This window comes from Oncorhynchus mykiss, chromosome 2 (genome assembly GCF_013265735.2).
Source record: "Oncorhynchus mykiss isolate Arlee chromosome 2, USDA_OmykA_1.1, whole genome shotgun sequence".
NCBI classification, from domain to species: Eukaryota; Metazoa; Chordata; class Actinopteri; order Salmoniformes; family Salmonidae; genus Oncorhynchus; species Oncorhynchus mykiss.
Genome location: NC_048566.1, coordinates 94,855,126 through 94,878,760, shown reverse-complemented (window position 1 = coordinate 94,878,760; position 23,635 = coordinate 94,855,126). Strand labels below are relative to the sequence as shown.

The following is a 23,635-nucleotide window of genomic DNA, read 5'->3' as shown; positions in this document are numbered from 1 at the left end:
TGAAAAGATGTTACATGCATACAGTGCCCTATCCTGATGATCGACATAACCATTTATTGATGTTGTTAGCTGTCATCTTTTCAATTTTAGTCACACAGGGTCATTACTTTAATATCCTGCATTCAGTGAGAGACAGAATAACAACAAAAGAAAATCCAGAAAACGCATGTCAAAAATGTTATAAATTTATTTGCATTTTAATGAGGGAAATAAGTATTTGACCCCCTCTCAAGCACACTCTTAAAGGGAGTGCTCCTAATCTCAGTTTGTTACCTGTATAAAAGACACCTGTCCACAGAAGCAATCAATCAATCAGATTCCAAACTCCACCATGGCCAAGACCAAAGAGCTCTCCAAGGATGTCAGGGACAAGTTTGTAGACCTACACAAGGCTGGAATGGGCTACAAGACCATCGCCAAGCTGCTTAGTGAGAAAAGAACTGTCAATCTCCCTCGGCCTGGGGCGCCATGCAAGATCTCACCTCGTGGAGTTGCAATAATCATGACAACGGTGAGGAATCAGCCCAGAACTACACGGGAGGATCTTATCAATGATCTCAAGGCAGCTGGGACCATAGTCACCAAGAAAACAATTGGTAACACACTACGCTGTGAAGGACTGAAATCCTGCAGCGCCCGCAAGGTCCCCCTGCTCAAGAAAGCACATATACAGGCCCATCTGAAGTTTGCCAATGAACATCTGAATGATTCAGAGGACAACTGGGTGAAAGTGTTGTGGTCAGATGACACCAAAATGGAGCTCTTTGGCATCAACTCAACTCGCCTTGTTTGGAGGAGGAGGAATGCTGCCTATGACCCCAAGAACACCATCCCCACCCTCAAACATGGAGGTGGAAACATTATGCTTTGGGGGTGTTTTTCTGCTAAGGGGGCAGGACAATTCCACCGCATCAAAGGGACGATGGACGGGGCCATGTACCGTCAAATCTTGGATGAGAACCTCCTATCAGCCAGGGCATTGAAAATGGGTCGTGGATGGGTATTCCAGCATGACAATGACCCAAAACACACGGCCAAGGCAACAAAGGAGTGGCTCAAAAAGAAGCACATTAAGGTCCTGGAGTGGCCTAGCCAGTCTCCAGACCTTATTCCCATAGAAAATCTGTGGAGGGAGTTGAAGGTTCGAGTTGCCAAACGTCAGCCTCGAATAGAGAAGATCTGCAAAGAGGAGTGGGAAAAAATCCCTCCTGAGATGTGTGCAAACCTGGTGGCCAACTACAAGAAACATCTGACCTCTGTGATTGCCAACAAGGGATTTGCCACCAAGTACTAAGTCATGTTTTGCAGAGGGGTCAAATACTTATTTCCCTCATTAAAATGCAAATCAATTTATAACATTTTTGACATGCGTTTTTCTGTATTTTTGTTGTTGTTATTCTGTCTCTCACTGTTCAAATAAACCTACCATTGAAATTATAGACTGATCATTTCTTTGTCAGTGGGCAAACATACAAAATCAGCAGGGGATCAAAAACTTTTTTCCCTCACTGTACATACCCCAACCAGAAGCCATGGATTACAGGAAACATCCGCATCGAGCTAAAGGCTAAGACTGACGCTTTCAAGGAGTGGGAGACTAATCCGGACGCTTATAAGAAATCCCGCTATGCCCTCAGACGAAATATAAAACAAGCAAAGCATCAATACAGACGCTCGTTGAATGTGGCAGGGCGTGAAAACTATTACGGACTACAAAGGGAAACCCAGACGCCAGCTGCCCAGTGACGCGAGCCCACCAGATGAGCTAAATGCCTTATTATTCTCGCTTCGAGGCAAGCAACACTGAAGCATGCACGAGAGCACCAGCTGTTCTGGATGACTGTGTGATAACGCTCTCGGTAGCCAAAGTGAACAAAACCTTTAAACAGGTCAACATTCACAAAGCCACTGGGCCAGACGGATTACCTGGACGTGTACTCAGAGCATGAGCGGACCAACTATCAAGTGTCTTCACTGACATTTTCAACCTGTCCCTGAGTCTGTAATACCTACATGTTTCAAGCAGACCACCATAGTCCCTGTTCCCAAGGAACAAAGGTAACCTGCCTAAATGATTACCGCCCCGTGGCACTCACGTCGGTAGCCATGAAGTGCTTTGAAAGGCTGGTCATGGCTCACATCAACAGCATCCTCCCGGACACCCTAGACCCACTCAAAAGGTTTTACAGCTGAACCATCGAGAGCATCCTGACCAGTTGCATCACTGCCTGGTATGGCAGCTGCTCGACATCTGACCGTAAGGCGATACAGAGGGTAGTATGAGCAGCCCAGTAAATCACTGGGGCCAAGCTTCCTGCCATCCAGGACCTACATAATAGCCAGTGTCATAGGAAAGCCCAGAAAATTGTCAGAGACTCCAGTCACCCAAGTTACAAACTGTTTTCTCTGCTACCGCACGGCAAGCGGTACAGGAGCGCCAAGTCTAGGACCAAAAGGCTCCTCAACAGCATCTACCCCTGTTACTAATGGGGATCCTTAATAAATACAAATCCCTAATGTTGTTGGTGCAGTTTGACCGCAAGTGAGACAATTTCATCTTCTTCCTTTTTCTTTGTATCCTCTCTTATAGATGAACAGAGGCAGGTGCTGGAGGCAGAATAGAATAAGAAAGGATACCATGAGAAACAGAATAATAATGTGATATATAATAATATACAGGATACAGGTATCCTGTGTGTATTTGTTTTCTCTCTTTCTGCCCGAGTCACAGGTGGCAGTCATCAGTCACCAATCAGTAGCCAATCTGAAGACACGCCTGCTCATTTTCCCTTACCCAATCACATCCCTTTTCCCTTGGGTTAAAAGAAACCCAATCAGTTGTCTCTGGAGCTATCTCTCTTTTGTTTTTGCGCCTACATGTCACATTTGTCCGTTATTATGTGGGTATGTATTGTTATGGTGTATGACTATTTGTTTGTTTGTTGGTGTGAAAAAGGGATACCTAGCCAAGTCGCCCTTGGGCCTACATTACCCGTAGGAAAACTTTGTCTAAGTACCCTAGTTAGAACTGGGCGGACCACCCACTGCATTTTATTGGTTAGTTAGCTAGCTGTTCATGAAGCAGGCTAGACTAGCTTAGGGTTTTGTCTTGATATTCACCGTTCTGTTTTGACAAGAAACCCCAGTGTTTGACGGTAGATTTAGGTTGTCTGTTGTTATTAGTTCTCACTGTTCCTTTTCACTGTTATGATTTGCATGAGATGTGTTCCGTGTCTCGTTTCCCTCCCCCCTAGACTGCTGAACAATTCATAAAAATCGCCCCCGGACAATTTACATTGAACCCCCCCCCCCCCCCCCCCCCTTTTGCAAGTACACTGCTGCTACTCGCTGTTTGTTTGTTACCTATGCATAGTCACTTCGCCCCCACCTACATGTACAGATTACCTCAACTAGCCTGTACCCCTGCGTACCAGTGCCCCCTGTATAGAGCCTCGTTATTGTTATTCTTATTGTGTTACTTTGTATTATTAATTTTGGCCTACTTGGTAAATATTTTATTTTTCTTGAACTGCACTGTTGGTTAAGGGCTTGTAAGTAAGCATTTCACGGTAAAGTCTACACTTGTTGTATTCGACGCATGTGGCAAATAAATATAATATACAGTATAAATAAATATACAGTATATAATATGATATAATGATATGATATCTATGATATATAATAATATGATATATATGATATATAATGATATATAATGATATATATCATATATAATAATATGATGTATATAATATGATATATAATAATATACAATATATGATGTATATAATATGATATATAATATATAATTTGATAATATATAATAATATATATATATATAAAATATATATATATAATGTATATGATATATATATATATATAATAATGATATAGAAAAACATAGTATATGATATATATCAAATCAAATCAAATTTATTTCGTACATCAGCTGATATCTCAAATTGCTGTACAGAAACCCAGCCTAAAACCCCAAACAGCAAGCAATGCAGGTGTAGAAGCACGGTGGCTAGGAAAAACTCCCTAGAAAGGCCAAAACCTAGGAAGAAACCTAGAGAGGAACCAGGCTATGTGGGGTGGCCAGTCCTCTTCTGGATGTGCCGGGTGGAGATTATAACAGAACATGGCCAAGATGTTCAAATGTTCATAAATGACCAGCATGGTCAAATAATAATAATCACAGGCAGAACAGTTGAAACTGGAGCAGCAGCACGGTCAGGTGGACTGGGGACAGCAAGGAGTCATCATGTCAGGTAGTCCTGGGGCATGGTCCTGCTATATAAATACAGTATATATGACATATAATATGATATATAAACATATACAGTATATAATAATATGATATGATATTATATATGATATATAATATACAGTATATAATAATGATATCATATATAATAATATGATATATAATATGATATATAAACATATACAGTATATAATAATAATATGATATTATTATGAGTTAATATTAATGAGTTCCAGTCAGTATCATAATGGTGTGACCATTGAGCCAGTTGAGGAAGATGAACCCCTAGGTGTAACATTGGATGGTCCATTATCATGGTCAAGTCATACTGACAAAGTTGATGTGAAGATGGGGAGGAGTATGGCTGTTTTAAAAACATGTTCATTTTGTGCATCAAAGATGTGCATTTTCTTTACACAGTAATCGACTGTACTCTTGTCTTGTCCCATGTTGATTACTGTCCGGTAATACGGTCAAGTGAAGCTAAAAGAAAGACCTAGCAAAGCTGCAGTTGGCTCAAAACAGAGCAGCACGCCTTGCCCTTAAATGCACACCCAGAGAACTAACATCAACAACATGCAGGCCAGTCTTTCCTGGTTGAGGGTTGACAAGAGATGAACTGCTTCTCTTCTAGTTCTCATAAAATAATATAGTACCATTCAGCTCAGACACCCATTCATACCACACAAGGGATACCACCAGGGGTCTCTTCACAGTTAACAAGTCCAAAACCAACATCTCATGGAACGGTGGTGACTGTGAGGGGACACAAACACACGCAGACACACTAACACACATCATTTCTGTTGTTGTATTGTTTGTATATCATTGTTTTTATAATGTGTGTGTGTCTGTCCTTGTCTGTCAGTGTATCAGTATTTTGTTACTAGTCATGTACTTTGTGTGAACCCCCAGGATGAGTAGCTGCTGCTTCTGCAAAAGCTAATGGAGATCCAAATAAGTAAACAAACAACGTAGAAAATCAATCATAAACATTCTTTTCCAAGCAAATCTGGTTCATGAGATTTATATTTACACAGGAAGGAGAGGACCTACTTTCTTACGAACATACATATCTATACTCATGTGTTCTTTAGTGACAGTTAAAACGTTCGCACAACATATTCTCCTTCTCCCTGTTGTGTGAAAACTTAAAACCATCAACTTTGGGAGAGAGTAGCAAAGCGAGAAGAGAGAGAGAGAGAGAGAGAGACAGAGAGAGGGAGAGAGGGAGACAGAGAGAGAGACAGAAAGAGAGAGAGAGAGAGAGAGAGGGAGAGAGACAGAGGGAGACAGAGAGAGACAGAGAGAGAGAGAGGGAGAGAGACAGAGGGAGACAGAGAGAGAGAGACAGAGAGAGAGACAGAGAGAGAGAGACAGAAAGAGAGAGAGACAGAGAGAGAGACAGAGAGAGACAGAGAGAGAGAGAGAGAGAGCTGCACTTCCTAACCTCCTGCCCAATGTATGACCATATTAGAGAGACATATTTCCCTCAGACTACACAGATCCACAAAGAATTCGAAAACAAATCCAATTTTGAAAAACTCCCATATCTACTGGGTGAAATTCCACAGTGTGCCATCACAGCAGCAAGATTTGTGACCTGTTGCCACGAGAAAAGGGCAACCAGTGAAGAACACACACCATTTTAAATACAACCCATATTTATGCTTATTTATTTTATCTTGTGTCCTTTACCATTAGAACATTGTTAAAACACTGTATATATATATATATATAATATGACATTTGTAATGTCTTTATTGTTTTGAAACTTCTGTATGTGTAATGTTTACTGTTAATTTTTATTGTTTGTTTCACTTTATATATTCACTTTATATATTATCTACCTCACTTGCTTTGGCAATGTTAACACATGTTTCCCATGCCAATAAAGCCCTTGAATTGAATTGAATTGAGAGAGACAGAGAGACAGAGAGAGAGAGAAGAGAACAGCACCACAGTTCTGGGAACAGTCAACGCCTGTGGAGGGGGAGAACAGCTAACTAAAGTACACTACATGCTACAGACTTTCTGCAACGGAACAATGATTATCAAATTACTTCAATCTTTATTTCGTAGTTTGTCATTTTCAGTGTTTAAATAAAACTACAGTACAGTGGTTATAGTTATATGCCTTCTTTCATTCTTAGCCTTGTATTATACAAATCTAAAACAAACCCCCAACTATGGGATATATCAAACTGCCCTCACGAGGCTATGAATTATGGGCCCAACTGTCCTGAGGGCACGTAATAATATGCAACGTGTGCTTTAGTCAATACATGTATCCTCTTCATCATCATCATCAACATAACTGGGGTTTCATGTCCTCAAACGTTCCTCAAAGAATTTCCCTGAGAACTGGTCACAACGTTGTGTTCCTACGTTGTATCCTGATGCTAAGCATGGCTTCACGGTTACATCGCAATCGATCCGTTAAAAATACAATACTAAACCACCAAGCAACGACTACACCTTTATCTTATTAACATAACATCTGTTTCCATGTATATATTTCAACATAAAAGTCTAGTGACACACGTGCTGTTCTTACAAATGTCATTAAATATAAGACAATTACATACCTTTCCAGTAGGAAAAGTGTACAATCAAATGAGAACCGTCACTACAGTAATATCAAAACGGATTTCATCATCTCACACTACTAAAGCACTTCATTCACAGATGTGTGTGGGTGCATGACTCTGCAGATAGATATTTTTTCCACTGACATTCTATATCCAGAAAACGCAAAGCAAATATACAACAGCTCTTTCCTACAGTTGGTAACAATGAAACAGTGAAGTACTCAACCGTAACAACAACTGCAGAGAAACATTCAAGCTTTTAAAACAATTAGAAATATGATTGAGAATAATATGGAATTACTATTTTAGCCTTGAATGCTCTGTTTCAGTTGCGTGAAACGCTAACTCCACTCAATGGTTTCCATATGCGATGTTAAACACAAGGCATAGAGGGGGTTCTGTGCCCAACACTCAGTCTCACAGAGTTACAGCAGTCCTACAGTCTCCCGAGTTACAGCAGTCTCACAGTCTCCGAGTTACAGCAGTCTCACAGTCTCCGAGTTACAGCAGTCTCAATAATTAAGACTAATAATGAAAACCTGGTGAGTTCCCATAGTGTGGCCTCCTTTTACCACCATACAAACAGGTCTTCTTTTTGTCTCTCGGTGGATAGTCTTACAACATGGCAGTGCTATGACAAAGATTTCAGGTGGTCATTTTCATTTTACAGTACCATATTTACAGTACCATATTTACAGTACCATATTTACAGTACCATATTTGAAAGAAATGGAATAGGATCTTAAAGCTGCGATCCATAGCGGTGAAACTGCGATAATAGGACAACAACGACGTTACTTCAAAACAACAGCTAATTTCCTCAAAACAAAAACAAAAACAAATGCGCCTTAAGGAGGGGGGAGGGGGGGGGAGCACTACTTTCTAAACTACTGGCTGATATTATACAATGTTTAGAGTGAATATTCAATAAGGAGGTGAACATTTGAGGTTGAAATTACTCCGTACCGACCCGATTCAAGCACTGGGAGACTGACCCCGCTGGCCACCCTCTGGTCAGGAGGACAGAGCGAGACAGTCAGTGGTCCTCTACTAGCCCTGTGGCCCGTTAGCAGGCAGAGTGTTCAGATAGAAACGTACGGTGTAGAACAGATACATTAGATAGAATAGGAAATCCTGTCAGTTCTCTATTTCACATCACTGAATACACCTCCTGTGGAGGGTACGGACATCAGAGTGCTGCACTGGGACTGCTGTGAGTGCTGATCCATGGTAAATGGAGCCTTGAACAGCTCCTCAAGTTCTCAATCCCAGCAGCTGAGAATGGGCGGGGTGGGCAGACTAAGAGAGACGAATTGTGGAATTCTGAGGGGCGGAATTGTAATCATGGAATCCCGACTCAAAGCTCTGTGGTCTCCCAGCTGACCTCGCGTGGAACCTGATGTCATTTAGTCCCCGTGTGGATGGTGGTGACCGTGGAGGGGCGTGGCCGGGGCACCTCCACCACTGCCTCTGGTTCTACATGTGGTTCCACTCCGATGCTAACGGGGGCGCTACAGGCCGCAGGGGAGGATGGCAGAGGAGGCAGAGTGGACAGAGGTTGTAGAGGACCTGAGGGGAGAAGCAGAGACGATAACCTCAATGACTAGACGAGCACAATCACTGAAGTATTAGTGGAAACGGTGACGGACAATGACGGAACAAAAATCCTTTAATAGAACCCAACAGAGCCAACTGGACACGGCCTGCTCCCCACATCATAAAGTAAAGGAGTCACTCACTAACCGTCTTTGCGTGAGAGGGAGGCACAGTCTACAGACATGCTCTTGGCTGGCATAGAATTCTGTCCTGGTTGGTCCACACTCATACTGCTTCCAAAGCTGCCGCCCAGACTACTGCCTAACTGGAGACGCCTCATATGACGGATCACTGCTGTGGCGTTAAACGCTTGCTGTGGAGGAGACGGCGAGATAGAGGAGGCAGGGAGGGAGAGGAGGCAGGGAGGGAGAGGAGGCAGGGGTGGAGAGGGGGAAGGGAGGGAGAGGAGGCAGGAAGGGAGAGAGAGAGAGGAGGGAGAGGAGGCAGGGAGGGAGGGGGGGAAGGGAGGGAGAGGAGGCAGGGAGGGAGAGGAGGCAGGGAGGGAGAGGAGGCAGGGAGGGAGAGGGGGAAGGGAGGGAGAGGGGGAAGGGAGGGAGAGGAGGCAGGGAGGGAAAAGAGAGAGGAGGCAGGGAGGGGAGGCAGGGAGGGAGAGAGAGAGAGAGAGGGTTGGCATATGCAAATAGAGGAGGTTGACAAATACAGTAAACATACACAAAAACCAATCATTGTACGAATAGAACCTACCCTCCATTTGCTCTTGGCAAAGTTTTTCCTCATCTGCCGACTGACTGATTCATGGATGTTCTTGCAGAGAGCCGTGTCCCCAGCAATCCTGAGATACAAAGACACACCATAAAGGACAAGTAGATGAATGTTTTCTTTTGACACAGTTAGTGGTCAGTTCCTGGCCTGGATATCTATCAAGCACCAGCTCTGAGCTACTGGATGTCTCAAATTCTATAATACACACCTGTTACAACACACCTGTCACAACACACCTGTTACAACACACCTGTCACAACACACCTGTCACAATACACCTGTTACAACACACCTGTCACAACACACCTGTCACAACACACCTGTCACAACACACCTGTCACAACAAAACCATTGTGAGTCTATTTAAACGCTATCAAACCACCTGCCAAAGACGTAACAGCAAGACATAACAGGGCCAAGACGTAACTGGGCCAAGACATAACAACAAGGCGTAACTGGGCCAAGACACAACAACAAGGCGTAACAGCAAGACGTAACAGCAAGGCGTAACAGGGCCAAGACACAACAACAAGGCGTAACAAGGCCAAGACATAACAGGGCCAAGACATAACAGGGCCAAGACACAACAACAAGGCATAACAGGGCCAAGACGTAACAGGGCCAAGACATAACAGGGCCAAGACATAACAGGGCCAAGACACAACAGCAAGACGTAACAGGGCCAAGACATAACAGGGTCAAGACATAACAGGGCCAAGACATAACAGCAAGACATAACAGGGCCAAGACATAACAGGGCCAAGACGTAACAGGGCCAAGACGTAACAGGGCCAAGACGTAACAGGGCCAAGACGTAACAGGGCCAAGACGTAACAGGGCCAAGACATAACAGGGCCAAGACATAACAGGGCCAAGACATAACAGGCCAATGATTAGATGCCTAAAAGTCCTATCCCTATTCTCCATTTGCCAACCACCCACATATTGTCTCTGTCATTAAAGCTAGAATCAGGAATTCGTTGTGCAGCTAAATGGCAGCCCCACCACTTGATGAACATTGAATAGATTCCCAAACCCCAGACAGTAGCATTAGGTCTGGCCCGGGCCAGGGAGAGACATGATAATGGTTGATTAGTCTGCATCCCAAATGGCACCCTATTCCTTATATAGTGTACTACTTTGACCAGGGTCCATCAGGCCTTTACAGGTAATAGGGTGCCTTTTGGAACGTAGCCACTGCCTCTGCATTCTCCAAGCATCCTTCAGGACGCAGCCTGCTAATTGGCAACCATTCATTCAGCAGATTTGTCTCCCTCTCTCTTGCCCTCCCTCTCTCCCTCCCTCTTTTTCTCTTTCTCTGTCTCTCTACATCCAACCCCCCTCTCTCTCTGCTTCTTTCTCTCCCCCCTTCTCAGACCAGTGGAGCAGATATTTTAGGAGGGAGGAAGGAAGACATGGAGCACTGCATCATTCAGACATCCACTATCTGTGTCATATTTATGTCAGCTTTCGGCACGGCGAGTGGTTCTCTCTGATTGTGTTGTCCCAATCCATTCCCTAGCCCTTCCCATTGTTCCTAACCCTCTGATGTTTGCAGTTGGAGGCTTCCTCACTAAACAGACTCTACCTACCCAGACTTCAGATCTGTAAGGTGGAAGAGACACGGTGGAGGCCTCATCACTAAACAGACTCTACCTTCACTCACCAGGGGTGGGCTAGAGCCTGGTTGATATGGTGTGGTGTGGTATGATGGGGTGTGGTATGATGGGGTATGGTATGGTGTGATGGGGTGTGGTATGGTATTGTGTGGTGTGGTATGATGGGGTATGGTATGGTATTGTGTGGTGGGGTATGATGGGGTATGGTATGGTATTGTGTGGTGGGGTATGATGGGGTATGGTGTGGTGTGATATGGTGGGGTGGGGTATGGTATGGTATGGTGTGATATGGTGTGGTGGGGTAAGGAGTGGTGTGGTATGGTATGGTATTGTGTGGTGTGGTATTGTGGGGTATGGTGTGGTGGCGTGTGGGGTATGGTGTGATGTGGTATGGTGGGGTATGGAGTGGTGTAGTATGGTGTGGTGTGATGTGGTATTGTGTGGTGTGGTGTGGTGGGGTATGGTGTGGTGTGGTGTGGTATAGTATGGAGTGGTGTGGTGTGGTGTGGTATGGTGGGGTATGGTGTGGTATAGTATGGTGTGGTGGGGTATGGTGTGGTATAGTATGGTGTGGTGTGGTGGGGTATGGTGTGGTGTGGTAGGGTGTGGTATAGTATGGTGTGGTATAGTATGGTGTGGTATTGTATGGTGTGGTATGGTGTGATAGGGTGGGGTATGGTATGGTATGGTGTGGTATGGTGTGATAGGGTGGGGTATGGTGTGGTGTGGTATAGTATGGAGTGGTGTGGTGTGGTGGGGTATGGTGTGGTATAGTATGGTGTGGTTTGGTGTGGTGGGGTATGGTGTGGTGTGGTGTGGTATAGTATGGAGTGGTGTGGTGTGGTGTGGTATGGTGGGGTATGGTGTGGTATAGTATGGTGTGGTGTGGTGGGGTATGGTGTGGTGTGGTAGGGTGTGGTATAGTATGGTGTGGTATAGTATGGTGTGGTATTGTATGGTGTGATAGGGTGGGGTATGGTATGGTATGGTGTGGTATGGTGTGGTAGGGTGGGGTATGGTGTGGTGAGGTATGGTGTGGTGTGGTGGGGTATGGTGGGGTGGGGTGGGGTGTGGTATGGTGTGGTGTGGTATGGTACAGTATTGTCATGACTGTCCTGATCAGGTCAGGTTACAGGAGACCACAACCCTACAGATTCTCTCAACCCCAACAGAGGAGGAGAGATCTAGGGGTCTGAAGATGTGGGGGTTTTATGACCCCTCACGCCCCTGGTAAATCTTAGGCCACACAACATTCCTGTGTCCCCTCAATATGGAGAACCAGCCTCAGAACATTAGACATGAAATAAAGGGACTTTGGAACAATGGTTTCCGTCAGCCACAATGGTGGTCATGACGATAGATGGACTATGAAAATGTCATTTTTGTTTTGTTATTAAAGGTTAATAGATGTCGTTATTACGAAAACATTGTAACGTTAAGAGTTTTCCTAGTATATGTTTGATGTTTATACATTGTACGTTGTGTGGAAAATGTCCAAATCAAAGAGAATGTTTTGGTAAAGAAGAAATGTGAAGTCAGTAGTCTAAAATTGGATTGGTATTGGTGTGGTATAGTATGGTGTGGTGTGGTATGGTGTGGTATAGAATGGTGTGGTATAGTATTGTATGGTGTAGTATAGTATGGTATGGTGTGGTATAGTATAGTATGGTGTGGTATAGTATGGTGTGGTATAGTATGGTGAGGTATGGTGTGGTGTGGTATAGTATGGTATAGTGTGGTATAGTAAAGTATGGTGTGGTATAGTATGGTGTGGTGTGGTATAGAATGGTGTGGTATAGTATTGCATGGTGTAGTATAGTATGGTATGGTGTGGTATAGTATAGTATGGTGTGGTATAGTATGGTGTGGTATAGTATAGTATGGTGAGGTATGGTGTGGTGTGGTATAGTATGGTATAGTATGGTGTGGTATAGTATGGTATGGTATGGTGTGGTATAGTATGGTGTGGTATGGTGTGGTATAGTATGGTATGGTGTGGTATAGTATGGTGTGGTATAGTATGGTGTGGTATAGTATGGTATAGTATGGTGTGGTATAGTATGGTGTGGTATGGTGTGGTATAGTATGGTATGGTATAGTATGGTATGGCATGGTATAGTATGGTGTGGTATGGTGTGGTATAGTATGGTGTGGTATAGTATGGTGTGGTATAGTATAGTATGGTGTGGTATGGTGTGGTATAGTATGGTATGGTGTGGTATAGTATAGTATGGTGTGGTATAGTATAGTATGGTGTGGTATAGTATAGTATGGTGTGGTATAGTATAGTATGGTGTGGTATAGTATGGTGTGGTGTGGTATAGTATGGTGTGGAATAGTATGGTATGGTGTGGTATAGTATGGTGTAGTGTGGTATAGTATGGTATGGTGTGGTATAGTATAGTATGGTGTGGTATAGTATAGTATGGTGTGGTATAGTATAGTATGGTGTGGTATAGTATGGTATGGTGTGGTATAGTATGGTGTGGTATAGTATGGTATAGTGTGGTATAGTATGGTGTGGCATGGTGTGGAATAGTATGGTATGGTGTGGTATAGTATGGTGTGGTATAGTATGGTATGGTGTGGTATAGTATGGTGTGGTATGGTGTGGTATAGTATGGTATGGTGTGGTATAGTATAGTATGGTCTGGTATAGTATAGTATGGTGTGGTATAGTGTGGTGTGGTATAGTATGGTATGGTGTGGTATAGTATGGTGTGGCATAGTATAGTATGGTGTGGTATAGTATGTCGTGGTGTGGTATAGTATGGCATGGTGTGGTATAGTATAGTATGGTGTGGTATAGTATAGTATGGTGTGGTATAGTATGGTATGGTGTGGTATAGTGTGGTGTGGTATAGTATGGTGTGGAATAGTATAGTATGGTGTGGTATGGTGAGGTATAGTATGTATGGTATGGTGTGGTATAGTATAGTATGGTGTGGTATAGTATAGTATGGTGTGGTATAGTATGGTATGGTGTGGTATAGTGTGGTGTGGTATAGTCTGGTGTGGTGTGGTATAGTATGGTGTGGTATAGTATGGTGTGGTATAGTATAGTATGGTGTGGTATAGTATGGTGTGGTATAGTATGGTATGGTGTGGTATAGTATGGTATGGTGTGGTATAGTATGGTGTGGTATAGTATGGTATGGTGTGGTATAGTATGGTGTGGTATAGTATAGTATGGTGTGGTATAGTATGGTGTGGTATAGTATAGTATGGTGTGGTATAGTATGGCGTGGTGTGGTATAGTATGGCATGGTGTGGTATAGTATGGTATGGTGTGGTATAGTGTGGTGTGGTATAGTATGGTGTGGAATAGTATAGTATGGTGTGGTATGGTGTGGTATAGTATGGTATGGTATAGTATGGTATGGTGTGGTATAGTATGGTGTGGTATAGTGTGGTATAGTATAGTATGGTGTGGTATAGTATAGTATGGTGTGGTATAGTATGGTGTGGTGTGGTATAGTATGGTGTGGAATAGTATGGTATGGTGTGGTATAGTATGGTGTGGTATAGTATGGTATGGTGTGGTATAGTATGGTGTGGTATAGTATGGTATGGTGTGGTATAGTATAGTATGGTCTGGTATAGTATAGTATGGTGTGGTATAGTATGGTGTGGTATAGTATGGTGTGGTATAGTATAGTATGGTGTGGTATAGTATGGCGTGGTGTGGTATAGTATGGCATGGTGTGGTATAGTATAGTATGGTGTGGTATAGTATAGTATGGTGTGGTATAGTATGGTATGGTGTGGTATAGTGTGGTGTGGTATAGTATGGTGTGGAATAGTATAGTATGGTGTGGTATGGTGTGGTATAGTATGGTATGGTGTGGTATAGTATGGCGTGGTGTGGTATAGTATGTATGGTATGGTGTGGTATAGTATAGTATGGTGTGGTATAGTATAGTATGGTGTGGTATAGTATGGTATGGTGTGGTATAGTGTGGTGTGGTGTGGTATAGTATGGTGTGGTATAGTATGGTGTGGTATAGTATAGTATGGTGTGGTATAGTATGGTATGGTGTGGTATAGTATGGTGTGGTATAGTATAGTATGGTGTGGTATAGTATGGCGTGGTGTGGTATAGTATGGCATGGTGTGGTATAGTGTGGTGTGGTATAGTATGGTGTGGAATAGTATAGTATGGTGTGGTATGGTGTGGTATAGTATGGTATGGTATAGTATGGTATGGTGTGGTATAGTATAGTATGGTGTGGTATAGTATAGTATGGTGTGGTATAGTATGGTATGGTGTGGTATAGTATGGCGTGGTGTGGTATAGTATAGTATGGTGTGGTATAGTATAGTATGGTGTGGTATAGTGTAGTATGGTGTGGTATAGTATAGTATGGTGTGGTATAGTATAGTATGGTGTGGTATAGTATGGTATGGTGTGGTATAGTGTGGTGTGGTATAGTATAGTATGGTGTGGTGGTAGATAGACATTCACCAGGGGTGGGCTAGAGCCTGGTCACAGGTGAATCTCTTCTCTGGATCCTTCTCCATCAGAGAGCTGATGAACTCTTTGGCTGTTTGTGGAACAGAGGAAGACACACAATATCACCATGTTCCATCCATTCAAGACAGCATTAAATACAAACAATTGGGTACACTCACACGCACACAAACTGTACATTTGGGTCTTTCTATAAATAATGGGGCATTGGGATTTTAAAAAATGGTTTGAAACAACAAAATTAAAAAAGTTTATACAGTTCCACGAGGAACAAAAGTGAAAATATGCAAATCGCCATAACTCCACCTATACAACAACATACATCCTTTAAATCAGGGTTCATACGGACATTGGCAAGTCAAATTCAAGGACTTTCATTGTAAAAGTGAAAGTCACCCAGTAAAATACAACTTGAGTAAACATCTAAAAGTATTTGGTTTTACAGTAAATGTACTTAAGTACAGTGGTGGAAAAAGTACTAAATTGCCATACTTAAGTAAAAGTACAATGTAAAAGTAAATACTATACATCGAATTCCTTATATTAAGCAAACGGACAGACAGACAGAAGCACACTCCAACACTCAGAAATAATTTACAAACACAGCATTTGTGTTTAGTGAGTCCGCCAGATAAGAGGCAGTAAGGATGACAACGCGTTATATTGATAGGTGAGTGAAATGGACTATATTGCTCTCCTGCCTGAACTTTTGAAATGTAAACAGTACTTTTGAATTTCAGGGAAAATGTACACTACCAGTCAAACGTTTTAGAAAACCTACTCATTCAAGGGTTTTTCTTTATTTTTACTATTTTTTATATTGTAGAATAATTGTGAAGTCATCAAAACTATGAAATAACACATGGAATCATGTAGTAACCAAAAAGGTGTTTAACAAATCAAAATGTATTTTATATTTAAGATTCTTCAAAAAAGCCATCCTTTGCCTTGATGACAGCGTTGGACACTCTTGGCCTTCTCTCAACCAGCTTCACCTGGAATGCTTTTCCAACAGTCTTGAAGGAGTTCCCACATATGCTGAGCACTTGTTGGCCGCTTTTCCTGCACACTGCAGTCCGACTCATCCCAAACCATCTCAATTTGGTGGAGATCGGGATTGTGGAGGCCAGGTCATCTGATGCAACACTCCATCACTCTCCTTCTTGGTAAATAGCCCTTACACAGCCTGGAGGTGTGTTGGGCCATTGTCCTATTAAAAATCAAATGATAGTCCCACTAAGCCCAAACCAGATGAGATGGCTTATCGCTTCAGAATGCTGTGGTAGCCATGCTGGTTAAGTGAGCCTTGAATTCTAAATAAATCACAGACAGTGTCACCAGAAAATCAACCCCACACCATAACACCTCCTCCTCCATGCTTTACGGTGGGAAATACACATGCAGAGATAATCCGTTCACCCACACCGCGTCTCACCGCGTCTCACGGTGTTACAAGGCTGTTGGATCCAAAAATCTCAAATTTCGACTCCAGACCAAAGGACAAATTTCCACCGGTCTAATGTCCATTGCTCGTGTTTCTTGGCCCAAGCAAATATTTTCTTCTTAATGGTGTCCTTTAGTAGTGGTGGCTTTGCAGCAATTTGTCCATGAAGGCCTGATTCACACAGTCTAATCTGAACAGTTGATGTTGAGATGTGTCTGTTACTTCAACTCTGTGAAGCATTTATTTGGGCTGTAATTTCTGAGGCTGGTAACTCTAATGAACGTGTCCTCTGCAGCAGAGGTAACTCTGGGTCTTCCTTTCCTGTGGCGGTCCTCATGACAGCCAGGTAACTCTAATGAACTTATCCTCTGCAGCAGAGGTAACTCTGGGTCTTCCTTTCCTGTGGCGGTCCTCATGAGAGCCAGTTAACTCTAATGAACGTATCCTCTGCAGCAGAGGTAACTCTGGATCATCCTGTCCTGTGGCGGTCCTCATGAGAGCCAGTTTCATCACAGCGCTTGATGGTTTTTGCGACTGCACTGGAAGAAACTTTCAAAGTTCTTGACATTTTCCGCGTTGACTGACCTTCATGTCTTAAAGTAATGATGGACTGTCGCATATGAAACGTAACATATCATACTAATTTAAGTGTTCCGGGTTTTCTTTTACTATGTTACGTCTGTCTCTAAGTCCAGGTTGCTATAAAAAAACAAAACTGTCCAACAGCTGGATCCATCTTACAGGATTCAAGTTCAATGTCTAATTGCTTAAAATATTATATAACGATAACTTACACTGCCATTAATGCAAGGACAGAAAAGGTATGTTTTATGTCACACAATTTTGGACAAATCATTCAAGACAACAACCATGATAAAGGGTTAAACAGGTTTTAAATCAACTTGTGAATTGTGTTGAATATAGCTATGATTCCCCCCCCCCCCATTATATCTTAACGTAATGATATGATATTATCAATGACTCGTCAGCAGCTGTAACAAGTTGTCCTGTGTAGGAAATACTCACTGGTTCCCTAGTTTATAGAAAGACCCATATATATATATATATATATATATATATATACACAGTGCCACATTTCAGGCTTCAAACATAAAGATATAAAACTGTATTTTTTTGTGAAGAATCAACAACAAGTGGGACACAATCATGAAGTGGAACGACATTTATTGGATATTTCAAACTTTTTTAACAAATCAAAAACTGAAAAATTGGGCGTGCAAAATTATTCAGCCCCTTTACTTTCAGTGCAGCAAACTCTCTCCAGAAGTTCAGTGAGGATCTCTGAATGATCCAATGTTGACCTAAATGACTAATGATGATAAATACAATCCACCTGTGTGTAATCAAGTCTCCGTATAAATGCACCTGCACTGTGATAGTCTCAGAGGTCCGTTAAAAGCGCAGAGAGCATCATGAAGAACAAGGAACACACCAGGCAGGTCCGAGATATTGTTGTGAAGAAGTTTAAAGCCGGATTTGGATACAAAAAGATTTCCCAAGCTTTAAACATCCCAAGGAGCACTGTGCAAGCGATAATATTGAAATGGAAGGAGTATCAGACCACTGCAAATCTACCAAGACCTGGCCGTCCCTCTAAACTTTCAGCTCATACAAGGAGAAGACTGATCAGAGATGCAGCCAAGAGGCCCATGATCACTCTGGATGAACTGCAGAGATCTACAGCTGAGGTGGGAGACTCTGTCCATAGGACAACAATCAGTCATATATTGCACAAATCTGGCCTTTATGGAAGAGTGGCAAGAAGAAAGCCATTTCTTAAAGATATCCATAAAAAGTGTTGTTTAAAGTTTGCCACAAGCCACCTGGGAGACACACCAAACATGTGGAAGAAGGTGCTCTGGTCAGATGAAACCAAAATTGAACTTTTTGGCAACAATGCAAAACGTTATGTTTGGCGTAAAAGCAACACAGCTGAACACACCATCCCCACTGTCAAACATGGTGGTGGCAGCATCATGGTTTGGGCCTGCTTTTCTTCAGCAGGGACAGGGAAGATGGTTAAAATTGATGGGAAGATGGATGGAGCCAAATACAGGACCATTCTGGAAGAAAACCTGATGGAGTCTGCAAAAGACCTGAGACTGGGACGGAGATTTGTCTTCCAACAAGACAATGATCCAAAACATAAAGCAAAATCTACAATGCAATGGTTCAAAAATAAACATATCCAGGTGTTAGAATGGCCAAGTCAAAGTCCAGACCTGAATCCAATCGAGAATCTGTGGAAAGAACTGAAAACTGCTGTTCACAAATGCTCTCCATCCAACCTCACTGAGCTCGAGCTGTTTTGTAAGGAGGAATGGGAAAAAATGTCAGTCTCTCGATGTGCAAAACTGATAGAGACATACCCCAAGCGACTTACAGCTGTAATCGCAGCAAAAGGTGGCGCTACAAAGTATTAACTTAAGGGGGCTGAATAATTTTGCACGCCCAATTTTTCAGTTTTTGATTTGTTAAAAAAGTTTGAAATATCCAATAAATGTCGTTCCACTTCATGATTTTGTCCCACTTGTTGTTGATTCTTCACAAAAATTACAGTTTTATATCTTTATGTTTGAATCCTGAAATGTGGCAAAAGGTCGCAAAGTTCAAGGGGGCCGAATACTTTCGCAAGGCACTGTATATATATATACACACACACACACACACACACACACACACACACACACACACACCTCACCTGAGTCAGATATGTCATCCCAATACGGTGCATCAAACTCATAGTCGGCCTTGAGGATCTGCTCAAAGAGCTTGGAGTCATTTTCATCATAAAACGGAGGGTAGCCACACAACCTAGGGAACAGATCATTAATTACACAGCAATATGGATGCTTTATGTTAGTGCCATCGTCTAACTTAAAAGTAGAATACCAAGGGAAAGCCTACTCCTTATTTGGACAGAAAACGCAATCTATTTGATATTGCCTTATCTTGCCTTGTTATGTCTTCGGCACATCTTCTGATCACAACACTTGTTACACAGAGATTATCCAAATCAAAACAAATTATCGGAGCTATAGTATCACATTAGTGTTGCCATGTTTTCTAATTAACTACTGCAACAACTTTCTAATTGGTGAGACGATGAAACTATTCCACCTGATTACCTTTCTGTCACGTTCTGACCTTTATTTCCTTTGTTGTGTATTTAGTTAGTATGGTCAGGGCGTCAGTTGGGTGGGTAGTCTGTTTGTTTTTCTATGTTTTGGGGCATTTCTATGTTTCGGCCTAGTATGGTTCTCAATCAGAGGCAGGTGTCATTAGTTGTCTCTGATTGAGAATCACACTTAGGTAGCCTGGGTTGCACTGTTTGTTGGTGGGTGATTGTCTATGTTAGTGGCTTGTGTTCAGCACAGGTCTCATTTGTAGCTTCACGGTCGTATTTGGTTTATTGTTTTGTGTTACTCTTTTGTATAGTGTTCAGTGTTCTCTTTATTAAAATTCACTATGAACACATACCACGCCGTATATTGGTCCTCTGATCCTTCTCGCCTCTCCTCTTCAGATGAAGAGGAGGAAGACCGTGACAAACAGCCTTCACACCTAATGAGGAGTGGTTAACGAGGCTAGAGGGTTCTATTCAAACTAACAAGCGTTTCCACTAAATTGAATTGATTGGGCAGCTTAATCCAGGTGCATTTATCCTGGTCAGTTTTGACTGAAAGCTTTCAGAACAGAATATCATGTAGAGAATGTGTGGAAATACCCTCCTATTTGACTGGTCTGTGACTCACAACAACAAAAAACAATTCCCGGTCAGAGGAGCTCACAGAGAGTTAAAATACACAGTAAACTTTATTGACTAACGGGGGTATTGACATATGGTTTTCACCCAAGCACTCCATGAACATACTAACTTATCTACCTCTGATCTGCACTGGAAGGCAACACACATTGGCAATATGTCCTATTTCTAGGACATTTGCTCCCGAGTGACACAGGAGTATAAGGCGCTGCATCTCAGTGCAAGAGGCGTCACTGCCGTCCCTGGTTCGAATCCAGGCTGTATCGTGTCCGGCCGTGATTGGGAGTCCCATAGGGCGGTGCACAATTGGCCCAGTGTCGCCCGGGTTTGACCGGGGTAGGCCGTCATTGTAAATAATAATTTTTTCTTAACTGACTTGCCTAGTTAAATAGGGATGGAAGAGAATGCATTGGGCCTGGCTAGCAAGCGCAGGATTAGCGAGATGTCCTTAGCCATCAGAGGGTGCATGATCAGCTCATATACAGAGTGTGAGGCAAGTGGGCACCAGCTGATTGGCTGTTACCAGGAGCTGTACACTGATTGATATCTCCTCACATGTGGAGAGCCAGGCTCAGCTGAGCCAAACATAAACAACACTAAAAAACGTCCTGTAGCGCCCTCCGCGGGGGGAATTCTCAATATACAGCATATAAGATTATCTAATCGTGTTTCATGGCCACATTTTAAACAAAGTATATCTTATAGAGGCTAAATGAAGCCTTCATAAGCCCTATGTAAAGCCTACTTAAATTCTACATTATAGGGTGTCCATCCACTCTGTCAGAGTGCGTGAAAACGAGCTTTCACTTCCTTGTGTTATAAAATACATTTTACCAAGACAAATATGATTATTCATGTTCTGAATATTTCATTGGGGTGTTTCGCTAACATTTCATTAACAGTATACCCCAAAAGGTTGGATTTCGTAACCTAATACATCCCATAATAAGCATTGAGCTCTGTTGTCCGGGACCTGCTGTTTTCGACTCTCTCTCTCTCCCGCACCTGCTGTCTCTAACTCTGAATGATCGGCTATGAAAAGCCAACTGACATTTACTCCTGAGGTGCTGACCTGTTGCACCCTCGACAACCACTGTGATTATTATTATCTGACCCAGCTGGTCATCTATGAACATTTGAACATCTTGGCCATGTTCTGTTATAATCTCCACCTGGCACAGCCAGAAGAGGACTGGCCACCCCACATAGCCTGGTTCCTCGGCTTCTTCCTAGGTTCCTGCCTTTCTAGGGAGTTGTTCCTAGCCACTGTGCTTCTACACCTGCATTGCTTGCTGTTTGGGGTTTTAGGCTGGGTTTCTGTACAGCACTTTGTGACATCGGCTGATGTAAAAAGGGCTTTGTAAATATATTTGATTGATTGACAGAGCAACGCAGCTTTCTTGCATCAACTTTGAGGATTTTACAAGTTGTGCTTCAAAGTTGTTTCCGCGGGTTGCAAAAAGCTAACTCTGCATGACACAAATCAAATTACATTGTATTTGTCACATGCGCCAAACACAACAGGTAGACCTTACCGTAAAATGCTTACTTACAAGCCCTTAACCAACAATTCAGTTCAATAAATAGAGTTACGAAAATACTTACTGAATAAACCAAAGTAAAAAATAAAAAGTAAAACAAAATACGAGGCTATAAACAGGGGGTACCGGCACTGAGTCAATGTGCGGGGGCAAGTTACAGCCTTATACTAAAATGGATTCAATTGTATTTTTTCCCCTCATCAATCTACACACAATATCCCACAATGACAAAACAAAAACAGGTTTTTAGAAGATGTTTCAAATGTATGAAAAATAAAAAAAAACTGAAATATCACATTTATATAAGTATTCAGACCCTTTAATCAGTACTTTGTTGAATCACCTTTGGGCCACTCAAGGACATTCAGAGCCCTCCTGCGTTGTCTTGGCTGTGTGCTTAGGGTGAACCTTCGCCCCAGTCTGAGGTCCTGAGCACTCTGGAGCAGGTTTTCATCAAGGATCTCTCTGTACTTTGCTCCGTTCATCTTTCCCTATATCCTGACTCCCAGTCCTTGGCACTGAAAAACATCCCCACAGCATGATGCTGCCACCCCCGTACTTCACCGTAGGGGTGCCAGATTTCCTCCAGACGTAACGCTTAGCATTCAGGCCAAAGAGTTCAACCTTGGCTTCATCAGACCAGAGAATCTTGTTTCTCATGGTCTGAGAGTCTTTAGGTGCCTTTTGGCAAACTCCAAGCGGGCTGTCATGTTCCTTTTACTGAGGATTGGCTTCCGTCTAGTCACTACCATAAAGGCCTGATTGGTGGAGTGCTGCAGAGATGGTTGTCATTCTGGAAGGTTCTCCCATCACCACAGAGGAACTCTAGAGCTTCGTCAGAGTGACCCTTAGGTTCTTGGTCACCTCCCTGACCAAGACCCTTCTCCACCGATTGCTCGGTTTGGCCAGGTGGCCAGCTCTAGGAAGAGTCTTGGTGGTTCCAAACTTCTTTCATTTAAGAATGAAGGAGGCCACTGTGTTCTTGGGGACCTTCAATGCTGCAGACATTTTTTGGTACCCTTCCCCAGATCTGTGCCTCAACACAATCCTGTGGTTTGGTTTTTGCTCTGACATGCACTGTCAACTGTGGGACCTTATATAGACAGGTGTATGCCTTTCCAAATCATGCCCAATCTTTTTCATTTATCACAGGTGGACTCCAATCAAGTTGTAGAAACATCTCAAGGATGATAAATGGAAACAGGATGCACCTGAGCTCAATTTTGAGTCTCATAGCAAAGGGTCTGAATACTTTTGTAAATACGGTATTTCTGTTATTTATTTATTTTTAATTTGCAAAACTTTCTACTAATCTGTTTTCACTTTGTCATTATGGGGCATTGTGTGTCGATTGGTGAGGATTATATATTTTTTAATCCATTTTAGAATAAGGCTGTAACATAACATAATGTGGAAAGAGTCAAGGGGTCTGAGTACTTTCTGAAGGAACTGTATAGACCAAATACTGACTTTTTGGTGGTCTATAGAAACTTCTTACGAGAATCAGCTTTAGATGAGACAGATGAACCTGGCTTTAGGTGAGGCAGAGGAACCTGGCTTTAGGTGAGGCAGAGGAACCTGGCTTTAGGTGAGGCA

At 42.7% G+C, this 23,635-nt stretch overlaps 1 protein-coding gene across 1 annotated transcript in view; it reads right to left on the bottom strand.

The window, feature by feature from the left end:
• Window positions 1–6,321: 6,321 nt before the first annotated feature.
• Window positions 6,322–23,635, bottom strand: part of LOC110500328 (calcium/calmodulin-dependent protein kinase type 1D) — a 57,664-nt gene continuing 40,350 nt past the window's right edge. Inside the window, exons 7-11 of the mRNA XM_036959770.1 lie at window positions 19,434–19,546; window positions 15,262–15,340; window positions 9,160–9,247; window positions 8,602–8,767; window positions 6,322–8,427 (exon numbers count right to left, since the gene is read on the bottom strand). Coding sequence (XP_036815665.1) covers window positions 8,261–8,427; window positions 8,602–8,767; window positions 9,160–9,247; window positions 15,262–15,340; window positions 19,434–19,546 — 613 coding nt within the window. The 3' untranslated portion in view covers window positions 6,322–8,260. The remainder of the gene's footprint in view (window positions 8,428–8,601; window positions 8,768–9,159; window positions 9,248–15,261; window positions 15,341–19,433; window positions 19,547–23,635) is intronic.